Source organism: Citrus sinensis, chromosome 6 (genome assembly GCF_022201045.2).
Source record: "Citrus sinensis cultivar Valencia sweet orange chromosome 6, DVS_A1.0, whole genome shotgun sequence".
Classification (NCBI taxonomy): domain Eukaryota; kingdom Viridiplantae; phylum Streptophyta; class Magnoliopsida; order Sapindales; family Rutaceae; genus Citrus; species Citrus sinensis.
Window position 1 is genome coordinate 26,048,331 of NC_068561.1, and position 25,288 is coordinate 26,073,618.

General features: G+C 33.8%; 3 protein-coding genes across 7 annotated transcripts; all 3 read right to left on the minus strand.

Moving 5' to 3' along the window:
* Positions 1 to 81: 81 nt before the first annotated feature.
* LOC102608146 (ninja-family protein AFP3) lies at positions 82 to 4,072 on the minus strand. 3 transcript variants are annotated; one of them, XM_006482692.4, is made up of 4 exons: positions 3,575 to 4,072; positions 2,561 to 3,475; positions 1,602 to 1,688; positions 82 to 637 (listed from the first exon to the last, which is right to left on the minus strand). In XM_006482692.4, exons 2-4 carry the CDS (start codon positions 3,291 to 3,293, stop codon positions 246 to 248), a joined length of 1,212 nt encoding a protein of 403 aa, XP_006482755.1. In that variant the 5' UTR covers positions 3,294 to 3,475; positions 3,575 to 4,072; the 3' UTR covers positions 82 to 245. The 3 variants fall into 3 exon arrangements, with proteins under 3 accessions (XP_006482755.1, XP_006482754.1, XP_006482758.1); XM_006482691.4 differs by lacking the exon at positions 3,575 to 4,072 and having other exon boundaries at positions 2,561 to 3,568; XM_006482695.4 differs by lacking the exons at positions 1,602 to 1,688; positions 3,575 to 4,072 and having other exon boundaries at positions 2,561 to 3,567.
* A 3,237-nt stretch (positions 4,073 to 7,309) lies between these two features.
* Positions 7,310 to 12,597, minus strand: LOC102609497 (nuclear transport factor 2-like). Of its 3 annotated transcripts, none has more exons than XM_006482697.3 (9): positions 12,291 to 12,597; positions 11,304 to 11,481; positions 10,460 to 10,754; positions 10,139 to 10,377; positions 9,864 to 10,041; positions 9,449 to 9,570; positions 9,276 to 9,335; positions 8,130 to 8,190; positions 7,310 to 7,968 (listed from the first exon to the last, which is right to left on the minus strand). In XM_006482697.3, the coding sequence occupies exons 2-9, from the start codon at positions 11,478 to 11,480 to the stop codon at positions 7,718 to 7,720; spliced, it is 1,383 nt and encodes a 460-aa protein (XP_006482760.1). In that variant the 5' UTR covers position 11,481; positions 12,291 to 12,597; the 3' UTR covers positions 7,310 to 7,717. The 3 variants fall into 3 exon arrangements, with proteins under 3 accessions (XP_006482760.1, XP_006482761.1, XP_015387106.1); XM_006482698.3 differs by having other exon boundaries at positions 11,304 to 11,538; XM_015531620.3 differs by having other exon boundaries at positions 11,304 to 11,376; positions 12,291 to 12,596.
* A 3,058-nt stretch (positions 12,598 to 15,655) lies between these two features.
* On the minus strand, positions 15,656 to 17,434 carry LOC102610186 (malonyl-CoA:anthocyanidin 5-O-glucoside-6''-O-malonyltransferase). Its single transcript, XM_025100023.2, has one exon. The coding sequence runs from the start codon at positions 17,279 to 17,281 to the stop codon at positions 15,755 to 15,757; it is 1,527 nt and encodes a 508-aa protein (XP_024955791.1). The 5' UTR covers positions 17,282 to 17,434; the 3' UTR covers positions 15,656 to 15,754.
* Between the last annotated feature and the right edge of the window lie 7,854 nt (positions 17,435 to 25,288).

Consider the following 25,288-nt stretch of genomic DNA (forward strand, 5'->3'; position numbering starts at 1 on the left):
ATGGCTATGGCAATGCTATCTTCCAAATCAGAACCCTTGCATAAGTATGGACGAGAAGCTGAAGAAATTAATCTTCTTGGATGCGGAGAAAACTGCTTATGTAGATTTACCAATTTTGTGCACTGTAACAATTGTTATTTTTCCCAACAGGAGGCTTCATGTATTGAACGCAGTACAAGTGCCTCGTCCCGCGAAAGATGTAAAATAAAGAGATTTTAAAGCATCATGAACCCTTAATGGCAGCTCTACAAAATGGGATAAGGGTTAACAACAATGTGCTTTAGTGGGTGCGCCACATCGCCTCCACCAGCATGCTTCACAAACTCGGCTGGTGAGAGGAAGCTCCCATGACAAACACATACGATCCTTACTTCCTCACCCTTCCTATATCTGTAAAGAAAACCTTCAATTCTTTTTCCATCGGGGCCATCTCCTGTTGTAGACACGCAAGGCATATCTTCCAGCACATCTCTTACTGCTTCCTTCACTCCTTTTTTAGCAACTGTTGGCTTGTTACAGTGACTCTTCACGGCCATGGACTTGCCTGATTTTTCAGATGTTGCAACCTCAGTATTTCTTGGAGGTTGCATTGACTGGATAATGGAAGGGCTTACTGCTTCAGTGCATTTGTGTGATCCTAAAATGGGATGCCAAATACACAGGTTTCAGATCACACAATATCCCAAAAAACACACTGAATTAATGTACAGCTGAGGCCATGGGGCATCACACAGAAAATCACGAACAGACAATTTCAAATTGTCACCACAAGTCGTATCTGTGCTCATGATAGGTTTCAATATACGTTCTAACTTCATGGTTAAGAGATAAATCCTAACGGAACAAGCAATCAAAGCAAAGAGACACTGAGCTGCTTAAAATAACACCTAACAACCACATGCTTATTATTAAGAAATATGAAAGCACCACCAATTTATTATGGCATGTTAACTGGCCAAATGATGATTACCTGCTGCAGTTGCTTGTACTTTGCATGGAACCATGGACACTGGTGTAATCACTCATTAATTCCAGCGTGGGACTAAAAAGTAAATAATCTAAGTAGTGTTCTCATTTTTGTTTATTTCTTTATAATACAATGCTAATTGGAGTAGATTCTAGTCTACCAGATGGAATTATTTTACTCTTTCAACACCGTTTCAGGTAGTTGGAAGTTTCATTGTAGCAAAGAACCATTTTCAAAAAAATTAATATATGTATTTATTTGAGAAAAAATTAACTCTTTTGGGGATGAAATAATAATAACCTACAGAAATATTCTCTAAAACTCATGTAAATTTTGCCTGTACATATGTTGAAAGCACATATGTTCAGGAGAAACTTCTTGCGGTCCTTATTAGTGGTAACTATTTTTGTGGCATGCAGATACTTTGGGAGTTAGTTATGGAGACAAGCAAGCCAACCAAGCATGTTTTCTGCTTCCTTGAGGGACTACTGGCAGGTGTTTTTCACAGTTGTGTGTAATACTATAGTAGTGGTGTACCATGACTCACCTTGCTTTTTCTCTACTAAATTTAGGACATGCTACAACTGTTTTCAGTGTTTTAAGGAAGATACAAACTATAACCGGAGTATCGTACCATGGAACAAAAGTGGATTCGATGGATCTTCCTCCAGTAAATTCATGTTGGCTCCAAGCAGCAGACTGGTCGCCAATGAGGTAGTGCCTGCCGTTGACTCGAGTTTAGAGCCATATTTAGGCTATTAGAGCGAGCAATAATATTTATTCTGCGCCAAAACATAAGCAAGCTAGAAAGGACAGTGTTTTACTGTCGTTTATGGTTTGGGGTTTTTAAGACTAAGAAAAAATGATTTAAAACCCATGTGTTACAGCATGCAACACAGTCATTTCTCGCTTGCCTCTGTTTTGGCTCAGGCTAAATATCATTACTCTTAGAGCTTATAACATGTCAAGATGCTTGTCTGTGTACCATAATCTAAAGATGTACATCACAACATGAGGTTATCATACAAAGGTGGACACTTTTTGGGAAACTAAACTCCTCTAGTCATCAACAATTTAATCAATTAGGCAAGAGCACCAGATGCCTCAGGAGTTGGTTCCTCAAACAAAAAGACAGAATTTTCAAAAGTATTACAAAGGAATAGAGGAAATGTGAACATAAATGCTAAATTTGAAAAATTAAAACAGAGAAAAAGAATAGCTTTAAGAAAGCAAATGAACTGGATACGTGTTGATTCATGCAGTAATACAACTGACTTCAAACGGTAAGAGACTTGGAGATCTAAATAGACCCACAGGTTGAGCTAAACAAGAAAACTGACTTAATTAAACGAATAAAGAACAAGAAACTGAATAACCCAACAAGATCAAGAGTATAGTTAAGAACTACGAAAGATAAAAAGAGAGAGAGAGAGAGAGATACATATTACATCAGCCAATGTTTTCAAGATCCAACAACTACAATCATAAGAACATCAGACCAGCAAACACTGCAATCAATATCAAACTTCAAAATTATAAAATAAAAATTGAAGAAAGGAAAAAAAAAAGAAAAGAAAAGAGGATAATGCATACCTTGAGGTGTTATACTATCAAGTTCTGAAATGCCAGAGGAGACACCACTTGCTAGTGATGATCCATTTGCGGCTTGCGGTGCTGGTGGTAGGAAGCCAGCATCAATAGCAGTACCACCACCTTTCAGTACATTGGCACTGGCACAAGCTCCTTTAGTAGTAACACCATTAACCAAGCTTTGGCTTCGCACACCACAATGAGTTTCCATCTGATTAACAATACCATTGACTTCTTCCCCACAAACAGAGACCCTACTGATCCTGTCCCTTGCAGTAATCTTCAAATGCCTCTGCTTCTCTGTTCTCTTCCTCTTTGCTTGCATCCTCCTGAGTGACTGCAACTCCTTCCTCTTCCTCCATTCCTCTTCAGTCTCTGTAGGTAAAGAACATGTCCTTGTAAGATTAGCACAATCCATGGGCACCAGAAAAGAGGTGTCATTTTGGTCTCTAAAAAATGGGTTCATAAAATCAGGAATTGAAGAAGACCGTGCAAGTTTTTGAATATTATTATTAGCTCTTGTGGTTGTTTTTGGGTCCACCCCAAAGCGACCGTTTAGAGACAGCCCCAAGCTCAGGCTCAGTTCAATCTCTTCTGTTTCTTCACTTCCCTCTTGCGCATCAAAATCATTCCCTCCGGTCATAAATCTTTGTAACAGATCTTTTGGAAAATTACTCACTTGCACTGAAACATGCTTTTCAGCTTCTCTGCTTCCAATTTCTTCAGCTTTTGCCATTTCATTAAAATTTCGGCCAAATGTAATTAGAATTGATTACTAAGTAGAATAATCATTCAAAATGAATCAAACCGCACATCCAAAGTGCTCAATAGTTTCATTATTTCCCCTGTAAATTCATCCCACCACTATTCTCCAAATTTTCTCACAACTTTCTTGCAAAACAAACACAAGCACAAAAGCTACAAGAAATGAGCAAATTGATCAGAGAACTCGGGGGAAAAAAGAAAAAAAAAAAAAGGGGGTAAACTTTGCCTGAAATTTGGTAAAAAGGAAAATACCGCAAAACGCCCTCAAGACCCAAATCAAGAATACTACTACTACTACTATAAAGACGAGACGAGACGAGACGAGACGAGACGAGACGAGACAAGACATCGTGATGAATAGACAACGCAGTTCTCATGCAAAAGGTGACGCGTGGAGGGCATGAAGAGCACCGTTGTCCCGTTAAGCCACGGAAACAGCACACGTGGTGATGTTGTTAAAAAGAGACGCAGATTCCAAGGGGGGGGACGCGAAACTAAACGAGTGAAGTACCGAGCGTGTCTCCCTCTCCCCATCTCTTCCCAGCTCTCGGAGTCTTCCTTCCGTCGTGTCTTTGTGCGCGTAATTGAGCTTACATAACATACGTTGAATTGCGCACAATTTATGGAACTGCCACGTGGTGTGGGAACATCTCTTTTAGCGACACGTGGGCGACCACGGTTGGTGGTCGTGTGACTCGTGTCAGAAGGAGGGAACTTCCTCCGTCTTTTCAACTGAAACTGAGACTCAACGTGCATGGCGTTCCTCGAGTGTGTTTTTTTTTTGGCACCCAATTTCATTCTCATCTAATAAAATAACCGTTTATTATATTATTTATTGGATTTTTTTTTCTAATTTTATTTCAAAAAAAGATAACATCTGACGGTTGATAAAGCATCAAAAGGTGCTAACTAGTCTTTTCTTTTCCCCGTAAAATTAATTAAAAGGTATTGGTAGTAAGTACCGTTGTTGTTTACAGAAATGGAGAAAAATAAAATAGAAGAATCTCCGCAAAACAGGCAAAAAATCAAAGAGAAGATCAGGCCCATAACCCAAAGAGGGCCAACTTGCAAATTTCTTTATCTTATTAGTGATCTGGGCTTGCGCCACGTATCTCTGGCCTCCCGTGAGTCATACGTGGCAAAATTTGGGTTGAAGATCACAGCTAAGCAGAAGGCAAGTTGCGCAAAGCGACGAGTCGGACTTGAAGGTTTAGAAAAAGTGACGATTATCTGAATGTCGTACGCACGTGTCCTGTCATTGTTACTTCTGATTTCATGATTTATTATTTGACTACTTTTTCATTTTATAATTATTGAATTGAAATTACTTAAAATAATCGGATATTATAAATTTATGTCAAGGGAACGAGTGTCATTATGGGTTAAATATTTGGGTGAAAATGAAAAAAAAAAAAAATATTGTCAAACAGGGAAGGCAACGGCACCACTCGCCACGGAATTGTCATTATTAATCCGCACTCATAATATATTTAAATTATTAAAACAGCCCACAACTATGAGTGAGTATTTAATTTTAAAAAGAACTTGTCCGCTGTGAGTTTGAACAATTCCTAAACTCGTCCAAAATCTATAGCAGATTTTTTACAGATTTTTTCATTTAATTAAAATTATAAATATTAAAAAATAATTTGGGTAATACATAAATTTTATATACTTTCTTTACCATTAATTTAAAAATATTCTATTCTTTTAACCTAAGAATGATATCTAATCCTAACTTTTATGTACTTTCTTTACTACTAATCTCCACAATATAAAGGTATTATTCAACTCATATTAGAAGTCTCCTCTCTCTCACCCCCCACATCTTTATTCACCATCTTCATTTTCATCAACACCAACACATGTTTATATAGCTATTGAGCTAATATTATTAATCTTCGATATTGTAAAATTTCATGGAATCAATTATTTATGTAGTGGATTGGTGAAAACTACATAAATATTGTGTGTTCTTTATATTTATGTTTATTTTATTCTATTTTCAATTTGAGATTAAGATTTTGTTTCACATATAAACTTACTTGAGCTATACCAATTACACTAAATATTTCACGAGACCACTTAAGCTCTCCCTCGCTCTCCCCCGAGTACACTTGAGCTACTTTTAAGGACACATTAGCCCCATTATCAACTCATGCGGGGCTTCACTGAGCTCACCCTATTTTTCCTAATATGACCATCTTAAATCACTGTGCATATTATTTTAACTCACCACCTAGTGTACTTCAAATAAAGTACGTGCCTTAAATATCATAAAAACATACCCAAATCCAAACTTAATACAAGCTCCTCTCAATATAAATTTATTTGTTTGAATTAAATTGGAGCTACATCCAGTGAGAACTAACCAATTCGTTCAAATATGATCCTGGGGAAAATTTGGTGAAAACAAAATACTTCATTGATTTTTTTTTTTTAAAGGATATGCTTGATTGTTACATTTTTTTTTTAACTTTTAACTTCGTCAGTCTATTTATGGTGAATTTATTAATCAATAATTAGAATGAGCTAAAATTAGAATAAATTGGAATCAAAGTGATTGAAATTTGAATGAGATAAGAATAAGAATATGATGTTTATTTGAACGGTAGGAATCAGAATGAACTATATAAACATTGATTTGTTTACTTTGTCTTAGAATTGGAACGGATTATTTCAAATTACAAAAATACCTTTAGTTAATTATTACTACTACTATTTGCTATAATAATTATGATGATTATTATTCAAAAACTTATTGTTAATAATAATAATAATAATAATAATAATAATAATATCATCATCATCATCATCATCATCAAGAACAACAAATCATCATCAGCGATCGGCAACAAGCGACAACAACAGTAGCAACAACAATAATGGCAGCAATATGGAAATTTTTATTTTTATTTTTCAAATATATGAAGAATGACAAGATGGAAATCTTTAAAATTAAGTGGGGAAAGTGTGGTCACTCTAGGGAATGAGATTCTCATTCTCACTTCCTCATGGAAATGAAAACTCTAGTCATCATTCCTGATTTTAGATGAGACCTGCCGTTTTGATTTTGATTCCACCTACCATTTATTTAAGTAAGTAAACACTTTACTTCATTTATTATCATTTCTTAATTCCCATCCCAATTTGCTGATTAATAAAAACACCATTATAGGATTAAAATAATTATCCATATTTATGAAAATGAGAAAAATTAAAGTCTTTAATACCGACTTTTTGTTAGTAATAAAATTTAAATACACATACTTAACTCTTAAGGTACAAATTCTCCTGTTAAGTTACAAAACTCACCGGTATATGCATTAAATACTACGACTACCGACTCATAAGTGTAAAATTATTCTCCTTATGTATTTTTTAAGATAAAAATTAAAATTTTAATACAAACATTTAATTTTAAAGATACAAAATTCTCCTGTTGAGCTACATTTGACTGTTACATTGAACATGGAATTGGATTATTTTAATGAGATTTGCGATCTCAAGAGCTAGTTATATTTAGATGCTTGATGATCATTGTTCGGTTATATATTTATAGGGTTTCCTTAAGTTAATTTTAATATACTTTAGAGCCAAGTAAAATTTATTCATTAGTCCACCTGACTCCACTGCTTTATTACTAGTTTTTACACTGCTTTATTACTCATTTTTACACTGGACAAACTAAATTATAAGTTACGAGATGTAACTATGGAAAATCCATATTTATATATTCGGCTCGTTGCAAGTGGATAAATAGCTGGAGTACGATATTGCAGCAGATACTAGCCAAGTTGCATTATTGTTGAGCAAAACTGATAAATGTCAAGAATTCGGCATTTTTTATGTTCCTTTTTTTCTGAAAGGTGACACTGTGCAAGAACAGAATAATGGGTCAATGAAATGCTTTAATAAAATATACGGCTTAGGTTTCATCTCATATTAAGGTTTTACCAGTATATTTGTTAGAAATTCCACCTGCTGTTTAAAGATTACGCAAGAATTCCACCTCGTATTAGATTAGATTGCCCCACAAGCAAGCATTACATGCTAAAACGACTGAAATTTGTCGTTGCACCGCCAAGGTCCCGAGCTGTATGTTACATTGCTGAAAACAGATGGATCATCTTCGATGATTACAGCTGCTGAAAACTACAATAATGCGTCTTCCCTCAAGTTGACGTAAACCAGTAAAACTAAGACAACCAATCAGGAGAATGACCTCGGACTTAGATGCTTTAAACTTACATGATACCCTATGGGGAAAAAATCGAAACCTGCATAAAACTCATATGATGCCTGATCATTCTGGTATGACAGCAGTTCAGAGTCGATGAACCATAACAACTACCTGATCACGGATCATATCAAAAATTGCCGCCCCAAAAAATTTCACTGGTCAGAGCTCCAGGCAGAAACAGCAGCTGGATGCTTTGCTCCACCTGAACGGCCGCCTCTACCTCTCCCTCGCGGATAACCTTCACCTCGCCCCATTGAGCCCCTACCTCGAACTTGGAATTCAACCCGATTTCCATACTCGTTTCTTCCAAAGCTCCGGCCTCCACCATAACTGCCTCGTCCCCTAAAGCTATCATTCCTGAACCTTTCCCTCTCAGAAGGAAACCTACCTCTACCGCTACCAACTGCAAGAACCAGCACCATCGAAAACTTTGTCAGATACTAAGTTTGGCCGTGCAAAATAATGCCTATCCATTAACAGTTTAAAACATTAATCAACATCATTTCTGTTCTAAAACTTTAACTCATAGCACATCACACTAAAATCCACATGCTTTCCAATTACCTCGAGTTTTCTTCTTTTTCTCGACAAAAGCTTCTTGCCCTCCAATGGTGATCGGTGAAGCCTGAAATATTGGACTTCCATCATCATCATCATCATCATTATTATTAAAAAAAAGAAAAAGAAAAAAAAGACAAGAAATGAAATTTCATGAAGAGTATATTATTTGCTTGCAACATGTTGTACGCTATATAGGTTTCAGACAGGAGGGATGACATCTATTAAAACAGCAGCCTAAACCCAACATGAATAAGATTTGCTACCTTTAGATAAGAATGAAACAATAGAAAGATAACTAGAAATCATATCAAGACGAATTGAAAATCCTTATCTTTTTAATTTCTCCTTTAAGCATTTCCACAAGATTATGGAGCTTAGAGATGGAGATCCCAAACTTCTTTCACCACTTTCAGATTTTAAGACCAATAAGTTGGAAACGAATGATCTCTGTATGAATATAGTCACTTAAGCAATCCCTATGTAGAATAATAATCATTTCAACATACACCACAAAGAACAAACTTTTTCAGACAAACCATTGTCTTAGCTGAACGTAATTTTAGACCATTGAACATCAATAGCCGTTTTGGCTACCTTAAATAATAAAGATATTGTAGATTTGTAACACATAAATTACAAGTGGCACTAATCATACAATTCTAACTTGGGGTTGTGAATACAAACACACATATTGGACTTGATTGCACAATAATTGTTCAATCAAAGAAAAGTAGACATCTTTCTCGAGGCTGGAAACCAGGGAATACCACTTAATTCTGCAGAAGTTAATCAGTGTCACAGAAGATAACATAAAGACGGGTAAGAAAGTTTATTGGATTAAAACAATGTAATAACTGCTAAGACTAAAATGCTACCAACTTAGATTCAGTGAACAACAGATCACCACAATCATGCAAAATGAGGAACAATGTAGATACCAAACACAGGGCCAGTAAATGAAACAAATTGCTAGTAAGGAGGAAGTGGAAAATGAGGGATTGACCAACCATTACGATATACAATTAATTGTAATGGATGAGGAGAAAAAAGGTTGCTCCATAACCAATATCTAGAATTGTCAAATGTAACATAAATTTAAAAATAGATGGCTGGATATGAATGAAAAAATTAATTAACAAGGGAACAAACCTGAATGGCATTATCCATGGAGCTTGAAGACTGAAATTCCACAAAACCAAAACAGTATCCCTATTGCCCATTGGACCAAAGATTGAAAGCGATAGCAAAGAACTTATGTCAAGTGATGTGGAGATTTGTAGAAAATGATATTATTTTAACCATTCAGAGTTTCCGAAACAAACCTTATTATGTCTAACTTGAATACCTCCTTGCTTGACTGGTCCAAATTTCTTGAACTCCACCTCAAGTGAAGCCACCGTCATGGTGTCGGGCAAATTTCGAATGTAAATGGAGTGGCCTTCAACTGTGGGTATAATAAAATTAGAATACTAGAACATATGTCGTCAACAACTAAAAAAAAAAAAAAGCAAGAAGCTTTAGAGTCCAGTCTCATGAAGTAAACACAATAATGCCAACAGTCCAAATCCAAATCCAATGCTTTCTTTTTTCACTTTAATGAGCAAGTTTTGGACTCTCTTGAATTCTTATAAAGAAGCACATATTTTGAATTCATATAAAGGTAGAAAGTGTAATTCTAAGTAAAGACCACAATCTACAATATAACATGAGCACAGCTAGGGACAATAGCCTATTTACCTTCCTCATGAGCATTGCTACTCTCAGGGGCATCGGTGCTTACTGGAGCTGATGTCTCAGATGAAGGAGGCTTTTCTGACTTAATTGGCTGATTCTCAGTTTTCTTGGTGGTCACTTTCACAGTATTGGTAGGTACATAAACTTTAGTCGGCCCTGAACCCCCTTTCGCCACTCTCACCTACTCAATAAAAAATGAAAAAATGAAAAAATGAAAAAGGCAGTAAGTATCAAAGTACAAATGCCCGTGGACAAAAGATCTTCAGATTTGCACTCACAATAGAAGCATAAGATTTCTTTGGAGCATCCTCTAAAGCTGAAGAAGAAGCTGATTCAACCATGGCAGAAGCATCAGTTTCAACTGCATAAGACTGTGATTCCACAACAGCCTCCCTTTCAGTCACTAATTGTCTTTCCTGTTCAGAAGGTTCATAGACTCTCTCGGAAATATTTTGATCCTCCTCCACATGAGAAGTTACCGGGTCTGGAGCAGGAGGATCAGGAACATGAGTGTGATCTGGAAACAAGAACGAAAAAAGTCTAGTAGGTTCGCATGAAAGAAATGAAAAAGAACACACTCCCACCACCAAAACAGGTACCTATATCTGGGATTGAGGGGGCTGCAGGGGCATCATCAATGCTGTTGGCTGGATATTTCTCTGACACTTCACCATCATCTACATACCTAAATACATCATTCAGAACAAAATATCCATTGTCTTGTGGAGCGAGAAAGAAAGATTGTGCAAATTTCCTTCGCAAGTTATCTTTTCCGGTTAAGCATCCAGTTACTAAGACCGTCACTCCTTCCTTATGAGAGTTCTGAGCATCTGCAGTTTTTATTTCAGCCTTATAGTTCTTGTAATCCAAGGAAAGAATCTTCTGATTGATACCCTGCTTCAAGAAACAATACTGTAATTTCTTTGCATTTTGGAATTTTTGACATAAATTCAAATTAAATATCCAATTATGGGTTTTAAACTTTTAATGGAACCTCAGGGAAACTGCTAACTAGATTTTGACCATTTTTTCAAACAAAGGAGATTTAGCCAAGATGGAGAAGATGACAAAATGAACTATGAAGTCTGGAGGTGCAAAAAGAAATGAACTACTTAATGAAATAAAGCAAAAGAATTCTCATGTTTTTGGCACGTATTGTCAATCATTTTCAAACATAGTATTGTGTTTGACATGTGCAGACATTTATGATTCAGCATGACTTGTACTAGCAGCAGAAGAAACTTTCACATACAACATATCTGCTAATCTGACATGTAAACTGCCACTTGTCTAATTACCCTTGGCATGGATTACTTCATGAGGTTAGATAACATTACGAGAAACAACTTCTTAGACAGCATCAATCCTCAAATGAATTAGTTGACACTACAGTTATCAGGCAATCAAACAATAGAATACAAAAGGCTTAACCAAGAAACTTACTTCCATGGTTGTTACAGATGTCATCACACCATTTGAATCTGGTCGGCTTAACACACTTGAATCCTGATAAAATCTAAAAACCAATTCGGGAGTACTGTGAAGAATGTGATAGTATTGCTCAACAAAAGCATTGCCAACGACTTGAGCACTTGGAGGAGTGGCCGTATGTAAGGCCATTCTGCCAGATATCAACACAACAATCTAGTTTTTTGTAACAGTTACAAAAAGGAAAGGCCTAGCACCAACCATACAATTCATTTAATTTCAATCATTATAAGATATAACACAGCTCAACGCCGAAAGGCAGGAAACAGAGTCTAGCACCTCTTGCACCCAAAAAAATGTAATACAATCACAAGTGACAACCCACAATGTGCTTTGACATAAAGACTTCAGAAGATTAGTACTTCGCAACAAGAATAGAGCTTGTCAGCTTGCTGGAAATACCATAGTCACATTCTGACAGGGACCCTAAAGATATTTAAGTATAAAAATATACCACACTGAACGTTTATACAGTTGGTGACTCTCGAACAAACAAGAAATAAATAAAGCCATAACATTTAGCACAACAAACATATAAACTTAAGATTTTCAAAGCAAGAACTGGTCGCTTCCATGATTCAAACAATGGAACGCTCAAAACTAAACCCTTAAAACTCAAAACTAAAAATACCCATCTCAGATAATCATTAGAGGGCTGATAAATGAGCAACATTGTCAGCTACAGTACCGTTAGAAAAAATGAATACCCGTTGCGAAACTAAACACAAACTCTTGATTTAAACACTACCCAATACAATGTCTGATCAAGGAAATCAAAATCATAAACAATTAACAAAAACCCAGAAAAAAAATATCACAGGCTACCATCTTATTGGTACATAAAAGAGAAGAAATGATTAGAAAATATGAACCAAATGTAAAAAAAAATAAAATAAAACAAAAGTAAGCTTGATCTGTGAAAGAATAAGCCAAAGGGAGTACCTTTGATGGAAATATTAAAGCTTTGAGAGAGAGAGAGAGAGAATTGATCAGGTGAGAGAGTAAGGTGTGTTTGAAGAAGAACAAGAACAAGAACAAAGAGTTGGAGCACGCACGAAAATGGGAGAGCGAGAGCAACCCGTGAACTTCACTTGGGTCAAGGTGGTCAGGGTCAGGATCAGTTTGTTAATGGTCCTTTTTGTTGAAAGGTTTGTTAATGGCCTTGTAAATTGTAATGCTGTTTTTTGGTTTATGCTTTAGACTCTGTTATGTTATTCTATTTCTAGGCTTCGATAATCTTAATCCAACACCATTATCTCTGTGCTTATTGTTGCAATGCTGCCCCTTTTTATCCCCCTAATTTCTCTCTAACTCTTTATAAATTATTATTATTCAAATTTATTCATATTTAAATATTTACTATTAGTTATATTAAATTATTAAATAATAATCAATTTTTTATATATTAATTACTATAACATAATCAAATAATGTAATATTATGTTATATTTTATTTTTATATATTGTTTAAGTATTTATTATTAGTTATATTAACTTATTAAATATTAATCAATTTTATTTATTAATTATAATTAAATAATTAAATAATACATAACTAATTAGGTATATTTTTAATAATACAAATTAAGTCTATTTGTCTACCACTATATATTATCTTATTTTATAAACTAATTTTTAAAACTTTTTGCTTAATCTAAAAAATCCGAATGATATTATTAAAAGATATTTTTCAAAATATCCTTATCTAATTAACTAATTTTCATCCTTACCTAAATAAAATTTAATAATTAGTATTATTTCCCATCTTATATAACTTGTAATAATATAAAGTGGTAGACAAATGGACGTAGTGACTTAACTAATTAAAATTAAGCTAACTAAGTCATTAAGTCAAAAAAATAAATGAGACATTAATATAATTCACAGGGATCTAAAGATAATACCCTTTTTTGTTTTTTCCAAAGAGCAAGTATATATTTATGGGTCACAAATTCAGATTAGGAATGAGAGATTGATCATTGGTTGTGAGCAAATTATTCAATGTGAATAAAAGATTTAGGAAGTTTGAAAAAGAAAAAATAAAAAGAGAGGAGGTAAGAAGAGGGTTATGGAGTGTACACTAAGGCAAAGGGCACTTTTGTATTAAAAAAAATCATTTCTTTTTTCTTCATCCAAATATCAATTACTCTTATTCTTATTTTTGAAAGACTTAATTTTAACTATTTACATTTTTATTAATACTTTCTAATTTACTTGTATGTTTTGTCACTCAAATTAATATATTAATATTGTATAATGTTTATTATTACATTGTACTGAACTAATTTTAATTATATTATTTTTAGTGCTGCATTGAATTGTATTAATTTTTTATGATTAATTTAAATTATATATTTAGAAAATAATATTTATTAGCAAATAAAAAATACTTAATATAGAAATCTTAAATTTTAGAAATTTAACATTGTTTTTTTAGTATCGTTGTTAAAAAAATCATAATTCTTAACAAAAATCGAAACTTATGGCCTTAACTTTTCGACAACATCTCATTTATTTTTCAGTATTTTTCAAATATATAGCATTTGAAATAAAGAGCGAAGCAAATTTAATAATTAATATTATTACCCATCTCTGTATAACTTGTGATAATATATAGTGGTAGATTATTATTGTTTTTATCTTTTTATTTTCTTCAAATGAGCATTATTTATCTTCATAATTTTTTTTGAATATTTTTCATATAAAACATCATAAACTATAATAAAAAAAATTAACATATATAATATAGAATATTAAAAAGTTGCATTCAATTGAATATGATTTATGTTATGATAATATATTATCTTATTTATATTCTTTGAGATGTCTATTATTTGTTTAACATTTATAGTTTGTAAGGGCATAAATTAAAAAAAAAATTAGTTTTCAAATTTTTTAAGTTAAGAAAACAAAAAGATTTAGTATCTATTTTTAGTGATTTAGACAAAAAAAAAAGAACATTTCATTTATATTCAGACATTCAGCTCTATTCAAAATTCAGAGTAATTTAATTTTATTCAGATTTCAGAAAAAAAAAACACTACCTAAGTCTGCATTTAAAAGGATTAACGAATAAAGGTTTCTTTTAATTTTATTTTGCCCTTTTACATAATTTCGAATAGGGATAAAACTGTACCTAAATCGACGGGTTTGATGAGGATGTTTTAGGGGTGCCAATAGCACCACCCGAATGTGATAACTGGAAGGAGTTGGGCGCGGCGCGTAGGTTGGTTGAGGTTGAGCCCACTGATAGAAGAATGTCTCAGACAATTTTGTCAAGATTCTCATTTTTTTTATGAATGTTTTCCACTTTTGTTAACTAACAAAATTTTAAATTTATCATGCACATGGAAATTTATTTCACGTAGACATAAGGTGCGTTTGTAATTGAGGTTTGATAGATATAATTTAAAAGTTACAGCATTAAAGTGTTTGATAAAAACTAACTATTGTAATATGAAAGTTATATTGATATGATTTTTTACTTGTATAATGAAAAATCTATTATATCTTTAATAATTTTATTTAAATTATTATTTAAAATTTATATTTATTATATATTGTTAACTTTTATTTCATAATTATAATTTTTTTTCACAATAACTGTAGTTTAAAAAATACAGCACCTCAATTCCAAACGCACCCATAATATTATTTCCAATTCCATCAACAAAAGAACTAGTGACGGGGCTGATGCACAAAAACAAGACCACAAGTCCAATTTTGTAAGTAAATATTTAATTTAGAACAAAAATGCTACTCAGTCCGCCAGTCGTCGTTCTCATATTATAAAATTTGTATTCCTCCAATGAGATACATATATTATTATTATTATTATTATTATTATTATTATAGGGCAATTATTTTCTTTGTTGATTTTGTATTTTGTTGGCAGCGATCGCGTGGAGGGGGAGAAGACAATAATGGTGGTGTACGTAAGATCTGACCTCCTGAATTTTACCGTAATATATAAAATATATATAATTGATTGAAGGGCCAAGAGTGCATGAGGACAACGAGAAGCGAGACAATAACAATTAACATTGGGAATATTATTAACACAATTAATTAATGTTAGAAAGTTCTATAATTTATGATTTGGCTGATCAGAAATTGTACATAAACAAGATAAAATAATTAGTTGCTACAGACATATTCTTGCACATCTACTGATCTACTTTATATAAACATGAATATTGTTAAGGATACGGTACCGAGGGTCTAGAGCGTATATTTTGTCGCGTATTTGACATATATTAAATTGGAAAAAAAATGGACGAAAGGATAAACAACTTACGACTCACATATTAAACAACGCACTAAGAAATCTTGATTTCTTTATAAGGAAAAAAAAAAAAAAATTAATGCGGGAACGTTCGTTAAGAAGCCCAAACTTAGATTATTAATTAAACAATAAGGTCTTTTAGGCCCTGGTCAAAGAAAGAAGCAAAATTGTCCATGTCTTGCTTCCCCAAAGCCAAACCAACCTCAACACCCCCATCTCCATGTCTACTCTCAGCCAAAGAGACAGCTCCGGTGGTATCTATTGACACAATTTCTACCTTCTTCGGCCTGCCCCACCCGAAATCCGACCCATAAACATCAAAGTGGATCGACCCGGCCACCCCAAGGCCCTGTCCTCCTTGTGATACTCGTTGCATCACCGCCATTAACTTAACAAGCTTCTCCTCATCGAAACCTTGAATAGTTAACCCACCTCCAATCTCTTGGACCATCTCACTCAACTTGTGAGCAACAAAGGCTACTCCTCCTAGGCCCGTAGCTGCAGGCTCCTCCACGAAATCTCTTGCTTTCACCAGCCTAGTATGCGAACCAACACAATTACCGAAGTAATTCGTGGGAACTGGAGGATCCAAACGGCTCCTATAATCAGCGGTGAAAGCTAATATGACATCTCTGTCGCTTTCTCCTCCTCCTCTTGCTTTAACCATGCAGGTGAATACATAAGCACACGCAAGCACAAATGTTGATAGATGAAGTTTGTTTGGTGATGTTTGCCGGTTGCGATCCTCCAATAATAACAGCTTATCCCTGAGTTTCTTTAGATGTGCACGAGTCAACACATAAGTGGCTCGAACCAGTTTGTTGACATCATTGAAGCTTGGCAAAACCTTCAAGCTTCGGTCGTTTCCGGTGAAAGATAACCAGTTGTTGACGTACACCAAGTCAAAACCTTTAGGGTCGTTCTCGTTGATGAACGCACGGTCAAAAGACGGAATCAGTTCCGATGGAAGACATATGGTAGTCTGTTGTTGTTGTTGTTGTTGTTGACTACTTGCTATATCTAAATATTGTTTGCATAAATAAGCCCAAGATTTGATAAACATCATAGTGCTCCTGCCATCAAAAAATGCATGGTGATTTGAAATCCCGATGCAAAAGCCCTGCTTTGGAAACAAAGTTATTTGGATGGAGACTACCTCCGCTTTGTTGTCTGATATCGACAACTGGGGTGTCAGAGCTCGAAATTCAACAGCTTGACGGATTCCGTCGCCAGAGAGGACATCGAAGTCCAAGCCCTCGGACTCGGCCACCGCCACTGTGACACCGTTAACAATATCTTCTTTCTGATCCTGACCGGGCAAGAAGTAGTAGATGGCCGGCTTTGCAGCATGTTCCGGCCACACCATGTGACCGGCAAGAGGGAGATAATGAATGCCGAGAGTGAGGGAAAGCGAGTGCTTCAGCTTTGGCAGGATTTCTGAGTCGAATAAATCCCAAGTCAAGTCAGCCACCTCATAGAAGAAGAGGCGTTCTACAGGAAGAAACTTGAGCCAGTATGTGTCGAACAAGGTTAAAGGCAAACAAATTAAGTCATCATCATCATCGGGGATCATCATGGGGGTGATTTTGGTAACCTCATGTATTTTAACTCTGTTGATCGTATTAATACTGCTTGTTGCGGTTGCCATTGATTGGATTGTTGATACAATACGATAGAGATGATGATTGATGACCAGATCCAATTCCAAACACAAAGCAAGAATTAATGTATCATCAAAGCTTTGCCTAAAGCCTTAATGTTATTATAGGGCCTATCGGAAGACAGCAATAATAATAATATGGTCTTGTACAGTGTGTGCGGTTGACATCTAATCATCTAGTGCGCGCAGGCAGAGAAGGAAAAACTTGTGTGGGCCGGATCTTAGGTGGTAGGACCAGCTTTACCTGTTCGCCAGTTGAACAGAGCCAGAGATTGCTTTGCTCAAGGTTGCTTACAAGCGACAAAATTGGGGACCTCGGGTTACATGCAAATTGCAGTGAATGTACCGAATTGATTCCCACAATTTAGGACCTCGGGTTACATTCTTTTCTTTTCCCTTTTAACTTTAGATATATATATATATATATATATATATTATGAATCCACTAATTAATATTAATCAATAATTATCGGCATATTCGTATAGACGGTGTAAATTTGTTATGGAGCTTTAAATCTTGCAACTACTCACTCTTAACGCATTTCATTTGTACGCGTCCGCTATATATGAAATGAAATAGACATATACCATTACCAACCCTGGCGCATCTGTAGCTGCCTAGCAAAGAGAAATCATGTCATTTTCATTTTCACTTAATTGATTGCTTTACTTCATCGAAATTCGAAACAGTTGGCCTGCAAACTCTTAATTATTCCGATAATAATAATTAATAAGACAAGTAATGAGACTGTTTTTCTAAAATAATTATACGATAGGTTCGGCTAGCTGTAAGCTGTATCCGGTGTGCATTATATAATGGGTACGTGGGACTTGTATCATCCGATAGCTTTTATTTAATAATTGAATAAACTGACACCGAAATAATATTTTTGTATTATAATTTTTATTTTTTATTTTAATTTATTGATTGAATTTCTCTCCTCTGTCTCTCCGATGAGTAATGAGGCTTGCTTGGAAAAGAAATAAAGAATAATAATTAAAAAAAAGAAATTCTTCAAGTCATATGGTTGATTACTAATTGTCTAATCATATGATATGATTACATATTCTTTAATATTCTTCTAGCAAGTTGGTGCGTGTGGGGGACCCTACCCTTTGACATTCATCAAATCAACCGAAAGAAAAACCATCTTCTTCTTGCTATTAATATGTCAATTACAACTCATCACAACAACAACAAATAATACATAAGCGGATGTGGGCTAATAGGATATCTCTCGGAAGAAGTCATAATTTTAGCTATATAAGTTTTTCATTTTGAGCTTATAATTTACCATTTTGAAGTTTTAAACTCATAACTGCTAAACCAATTCTTATCTTGTGATTGAGAAAATTTTGTTTATCAATCTTTTATGCTTCCGCATCTTTATAAGCTAATGTAAGCACAAATATTGTGTGAAGTTGTTTCCCTTCGGAATTGTATTTGTAGACAGAGGTAAAGGCAACGATATTAATATATAGCTTATCCTTGATTTTCTTAATGTTTTGGGGGTGCTAAACTCAAATGTAGCCCGAACTAGTAGTTTACTCACATCCATGAAACTTGGAGGAATCCTCTGGCTAGCTAATTCGATTTCCGAATCTGTTGTAAAAGCTAACAAGTTGTTCATGTCGAGCCCTTTCGAGTCTTAGTTTGATGACAGTCCTGTCAAAAGATGGAGTCAGTTGAGCTGAGTCGACAAAGAAGTAGTGCTAGGGAGTTTAGCCAATAGCCATGCAAACAAATACATGCACAAGCTAATGTAAGCACAAAAGTCAAAGTCGATAAATGAACTCCTTTTTGAACTTGAATTTGACTGACGTTTTCACGTCTTCCCTGAGTTTGTTAATATCTTCACGCGTGGTTCAACTCAGAGCAAGAGTCCACCACTGTAGCCCAGACCCAGTGGCCTTCTTACTTTCTATTAAATTTCTTTGACCCAACTCTCTCAGATGGAATATGGGCAGAGCCCGTACGCTACCACTAGCTCAATGGGCTGAAAATTGAAGCATTATTTCTTTGATGGCAAATTGGGCCTCGGTGCATAAAATGGTTTCTCTACCAAGTGATATTCGATCACACTTATTATAATTTATATTTGTTTTAGTTAACTTCATTAAAAATTTTAAAATAATTTTTGTCTCTTAATATATCTCATCAATTCCTGATTTATCGCTACTATAATTTATTTATTTTTTTCATACATCTACCGTATAAAGCTTAAAAAATCTATTTATAAAACCAAAAAAATATATATATATTTTGATACCTTTGTAATCATTCTCTCTCTCTCTCTCTCTTAAAGATTTATCTATTAATTTCTCTTGCTAGGACTTTATGCCCACTCAATTAATTCCTCCCAGGTCCCAGCTACAGTGGTTGATTCTTTTCTGACATTGTTTACATGATTAGTAAACTTTCATCCTAAAATTTGTCAAAACTCTCCAGACGTTATTATATTCTTCGATACCAAAACTTTGCAAAATATATCAAAGGATATTTCACTTGGGCGTTGAAGATAAATAGAGTATAAAAATTAACGGGAAAAAAAAATTTAACTTATGGCTTTATCATTCTCTGTTGAATGCAGCAGACTAATTTTTTATATGATTATAAAAGTGGAACATATAACATTTCAAAAGAGATAATTGTTTGAAAAGATAAAAGAAATTAGACTATCTAAATTATATGTTAATATAAATGATCATGGGAGTATATTTAAAAGGTTTTTATCCTTTTAAGTATTATATATAAAGACAAAATAAACATTAACATGAAAATTAATGGTGGAGACGGATAAGATAAAATAGAGAATCAAATACTATTATTCTTTCTCTCGTTACAGAGAAATTTTAAAATACATCATATGTATCATATCAGCCATAAAATAATTAAATGATATTATAACATGTATGTATTTATTTTAAAAAATTATCATGTAAGTGGTGGTTATATTAAATTCAACTATACATGTCATACATACATTAATTAGTTATAATAAATCAAAAGTATTCTAAAATTTCTCCTCGCCACGATGTCATTACCACGACGGAAGACACCTAGAAGGCCGCATTTTCAAAATAGAAAATGCATGCGCGAATGGGATAGCCTGGTTCCGGTCTTTTTCATATTCCTTCAATCACCGCTTTAGCTCTCACACGCCTGCCCGCCCGCCCGCCCTTGCGCATGCATTTTCTGTCCTCCTTTAATTTCCCTACGCGTTGCTTCTTCCTTTTTTTTTTTTTTTTTTAAATTTTTTTTAACTGTACACATGTATTCTCAGTCAAAAAAGAAATTACACGGTGATTTTTAATTTGCAAGGATGAACAGAGGTTGCAAAAACTAACATCGAATTAATATATACAACTTTATTACTACTATATGGCCTGGCTCTTTGCAGCTTAATTAGTATCACCACACTTAAAATGGGTACTAATTAATTAAGCCATCATTTCTCTCAATCATCAATCATCATGATGATCACTAATTTATGGTGATGGGTAGAAGAAGCAAGACATATCCATGTAATCCATGTGGATGTGGTTCTTTTTTTTTTTTTTTTTATTTGTATCTCTTGTTATAATTTTGTCTCCTGCATTTGCACACATATTCTTTAATGAGAACATTTTTATTTTATTAAAGTGACGATGCCGCTAATATATAAAAAAAAATATATTTTAATATAATAATAAATACAAAAACATAATTTTTAATAACATAATTTTTAATTTATTAAAATTTATATTTTTTATATTTTAGTGGTATCCTTATTTTTAATAAAACACAAATTTCTTTAGCAGCGAAAAATTAATATATAATTATTTTCTAACGATGACATCTCAATCTTATTAAAATAAAAATGTCATTAATAAATAAAAAAATATAAATTTTAATATACCTTAAAATTTTATTTTTTTATATTTTAGTTACTCTATTATAGTTTACTTTCTTTATCTCATGGCACATATATAACTTTATCCTTAGCTTTAATTGCCCTTTTTAACTTTTTCTTTCCTTCTAGGGATTGCCGTTGCTTCAGTTGTTGCAGTCAGTTATATGTGGTCGTTAATATTAGCCCACTCCATGAATGAAGATAGAGATGATCAGAAACCGCAGATATATGAGGAGGGTCAATGGATGGGTAAAAAGCAACTTGACCAGAGAGCTGAGGGGGAAAAAAACAAAAAAAATTAATGCTTTGCATACAGTCTCAGTCTCAGTCTCAGTGAATTTATGCCAAGTTTGGCAAGGAAAAGCGAAACTACTGTACTCTGGCGTCTGTACATCATACATGCATGTAATTATATAATTATAGAAGATTTATGTCAAAATTTAAACTCCTGCAGTCCTGCTTTGTATTTCTCTGTTTTTGTCTTTGTTACACCCTCTCGAGCTCGAAGATTAAGAGATCGAGAAGGGCAGTCTTTGTCTAGCCAGGAACTTTTCAAATAATTAATTAAATAAATTCTCTACAACCCTTTTGATACCTTGGGATCCAGACTTTGTGTAGGTAAAAGTCTTAACACTTCAGTGCAGTTTATTTGGATCTAGATTCTATCATGATATGATCATACTATGCATAAATAAGTTAATTATTGATTGATAATTAATGAATAAAAAAATAAAAAAAATTGAATCTTACCCATACATTACCACTAAAAAACTCTTTAGCAAGTTTCTTGAATTCGTGTTTTTTCTATTTGATCAGTCTTATTGGTATAAGATCATATTAATATTGAATTCTTTTTTTTTCCCGTGAAATAGCATTCAATTAAAATATTTTTTCTATAAATTAGGAGCAAATGGTGTAAAACTATTTCATTGGAGTGGTTTTATACTACCCTCATCTGTTAGTCTACAAAATGGCTTCAAAATTCCTTTCTTGAAGACTTCTACTCCCACGTTAAGTCATATACTCAGTAATTCCTTAAATTTCAGAAATCAGTCATCAAGTAGCAAAGGAACGTTACATTTCAGTCGGCAGGCACCACACTACGTTGTCTGCACCTTATACTTATTTTGGTATAAGCGGCAATTAAAGGCCTAATGGACATTTTATTATAGTGGATAACATGAATAGGATGAGACTATTTGAACATACTAAATATTCATTAAACTCATTTACTTATCATACCCATCATTAAAATTTAAATTTTTTTTACTTTACTTAGTAAACCCATCTTAATACACTTATTAAAGAAAACTATCATAATTAATGCAACTATTATTTTTCCCCGGCTTCTTCAACCTCCTGATGTTTATCGCTTCAATTATTTTTTAGATTTTCACCATTGTACACACACGCAGATATAAACGAAAGATTGACTCTCTGTTAGTTTTTTTTTTTTTTTTCCCTTCATAATGTATTGTTATAAAACTCATAAAGCCAAGATTATTAAAATCACATTGGATAGGTACAAGTTCTCGCCCACCGTTTATTTGCAGATCTCATAGAATCGTTTTCTTTGAACAAGTCAAAATCTTAATTAAGGAGACAGAATATATTATCCAAATCCCAATAAACGTGGCTAAGAAGAGCTTATTGGCCAAATCCAAGAGCATATTTTCCAAGTATAAGTTTTTAAGTCAAATCCGCTTCCTTCAATCTTTGCTGCATTAACAGAGGTGCACATGAGAAAAAAAGAACAAAAGATGACTTCTGTTCCTCTAGGACTTTGCTTTGACAAAAGAACATACCTTTAAGTTGCTGAATTTATATCGTAATTGTTTGAATGCCCCATTGAATGAAACAAGAAGACAATGCAAAAGAGATCAATATAGGAGATTGCGACGAGTGATCTTTTAAAATTTTATTTAATCACACTTTCTTATCTAAAATTGTAATTTACAATTGGGACATTTTAGTAATAAATTTTTTATTTATTAAAAAATGAATTTATTGAGTATTTTAGTGGTTCAAATATCCTCACTCATATTGGTATTAGTATTTACTACATTATATATCTCCGTGATAGAAATTACACATTACATGATGCAATATTTAAAATAAAAAGTTAGATTAGGATACTCCCATATATGGTTTAATGCTAGTGTATGATTAGCGTTTAACTATTTTTATTTTTTTCATAAATTTGAAAACAGATTATAAGAGAATCAGATCCAAAAAGTTGTGATGTCTATCATTACTCTATTAAACAAAGTAGGTGAGAAAAGAGACTTGAAATCTTTCTCCTAAAGATAACCAACTAATTAATTGCCGTATGCACTGTATATGTATCCTCGCTGTAAAAATAAACAAAAAAATGAGACAATGATTAATATTGAGAGTAATTAATTAGGAAGATAATCTTGTGAAAGAAATCACTTGATGACTTTACATTCCATACAATTGGCGAAGCAACATGCAATAAAAGGCATTAAAAAGATTAATGCTTCAATTTCTTGGAAATTAATTAATTAATTTCTTTACCATGAATCAATATATAGCCTTGTTCATCGATAATATTATTCGTTTTTGTTTTAAGTGGACGTAAGATGTACATATATGTAGGTATATGTATAGTTTGATGTGCGATTTATTACCTGAAATTAAGTTGCTATTTACTCATTCAAAATTAGGATATCATGGGGGATAATTTAATAGCGGTCACTGATGAGTGACTGGAATCTGGGGACCATTTTATATATGGAATTAATGGTACCACCAGTAGCAGTATTGCTTTGCTAAATTTGCTCAATCTGAATGTGAATGTGAATGAATGGAGAGTACTGCGAGTGAAGCTTTCTACTGTTCTCTTCTGTCCTGATCTCTTGATAGTTGAGATGCATGCCCAACAGCACCACCACCATCACGTGATCATCTATCTAATCTATTGCTCTTTTTTTTTTTTTTTTGTCTTAACCACGAGGTATTTTGGGAAGGGCTCCAATTGTGGGAGACACCTTTAAGTCCGTGCCACAACCCAGACTAGAAGTCCCCGCTCGAACTGGGAGGCACAAATTCTCCTAACAAAGGCGATTTCCCTGCTACTCGAACTGAGGAGCAAACCTAGTTAAGCCACTTAAGGGGACTCCATTGCCAGTGGAGCCAACACTTTGTTGGTATCTATTGCTTTCTTTTATTAGACTTTTTAGAAAGAGATAGAGATATTGCAAAACCCTAAAAGTTATTTCTCTCCCATCTCTTTCTTTCTGCAAAACAACCAGTGATTTTTTTAATTAAGTCATTGAAGAAGCATCAGCTAAAAGTTAAAACACACAGAAGAAACCCTTCTCTCATGCCTTTCATCATCACTTTTCTTTCTTATACTCACCCACACACACACATTGACAATTACACTTTTTTTTGGGGTAAGAAAATAAAAAAAAACAATTATTTATTTTTTTATTGTTTAATTCCCTGTTCCTAAGGTCGACATATATATTCTGAAAATCCAATTTCTTAGTTTTCTTAGTCTCTGTCCTATTCATTACGAAGGAAAATTGATGACTACATATGACAAAAATTCCTAGCTGGCTACACAAAATGAAATAAAAGTAAAATCTTTTTTCCAGAACTTGTTTTTGGCTTCCTTATTATGGATTATGGAATGGGTTGAAAAGTTTATACATGCCAACTTTTCAAAGTGTAGCGCATAAAGCATACACACACGCACACATTGAAGAGAAAATTTATTCTTTGCCTAATTCTTTCTGTTCCTCTACCCTTTGGTTGCATCTTTTACGGGATTCCACGGAAAACTCGACAAGAAAATAAGCTATAGGGGAACAAAGACGCTTCGTGAATGGAGGTTTTCAATCACTTGCTAGTTTAGCAACTAGAGCCGTGTTGCTTATGAAAAAGCTAGGCGGCTAATCATAAAGAAAGGCTAGGGTTTTTGAAACTGGGATCCACAAATGACTTGAGACCTAAAAAGCAATCATTGGGGAAGAAGGTGATCAGGTAATGCTACATGTGAGATCCTTTTCAAGGATGAAGAATTAAACTTTCATACGTCTCTATTTTTTTCTCAAATTGTCTTAAATATCATTAA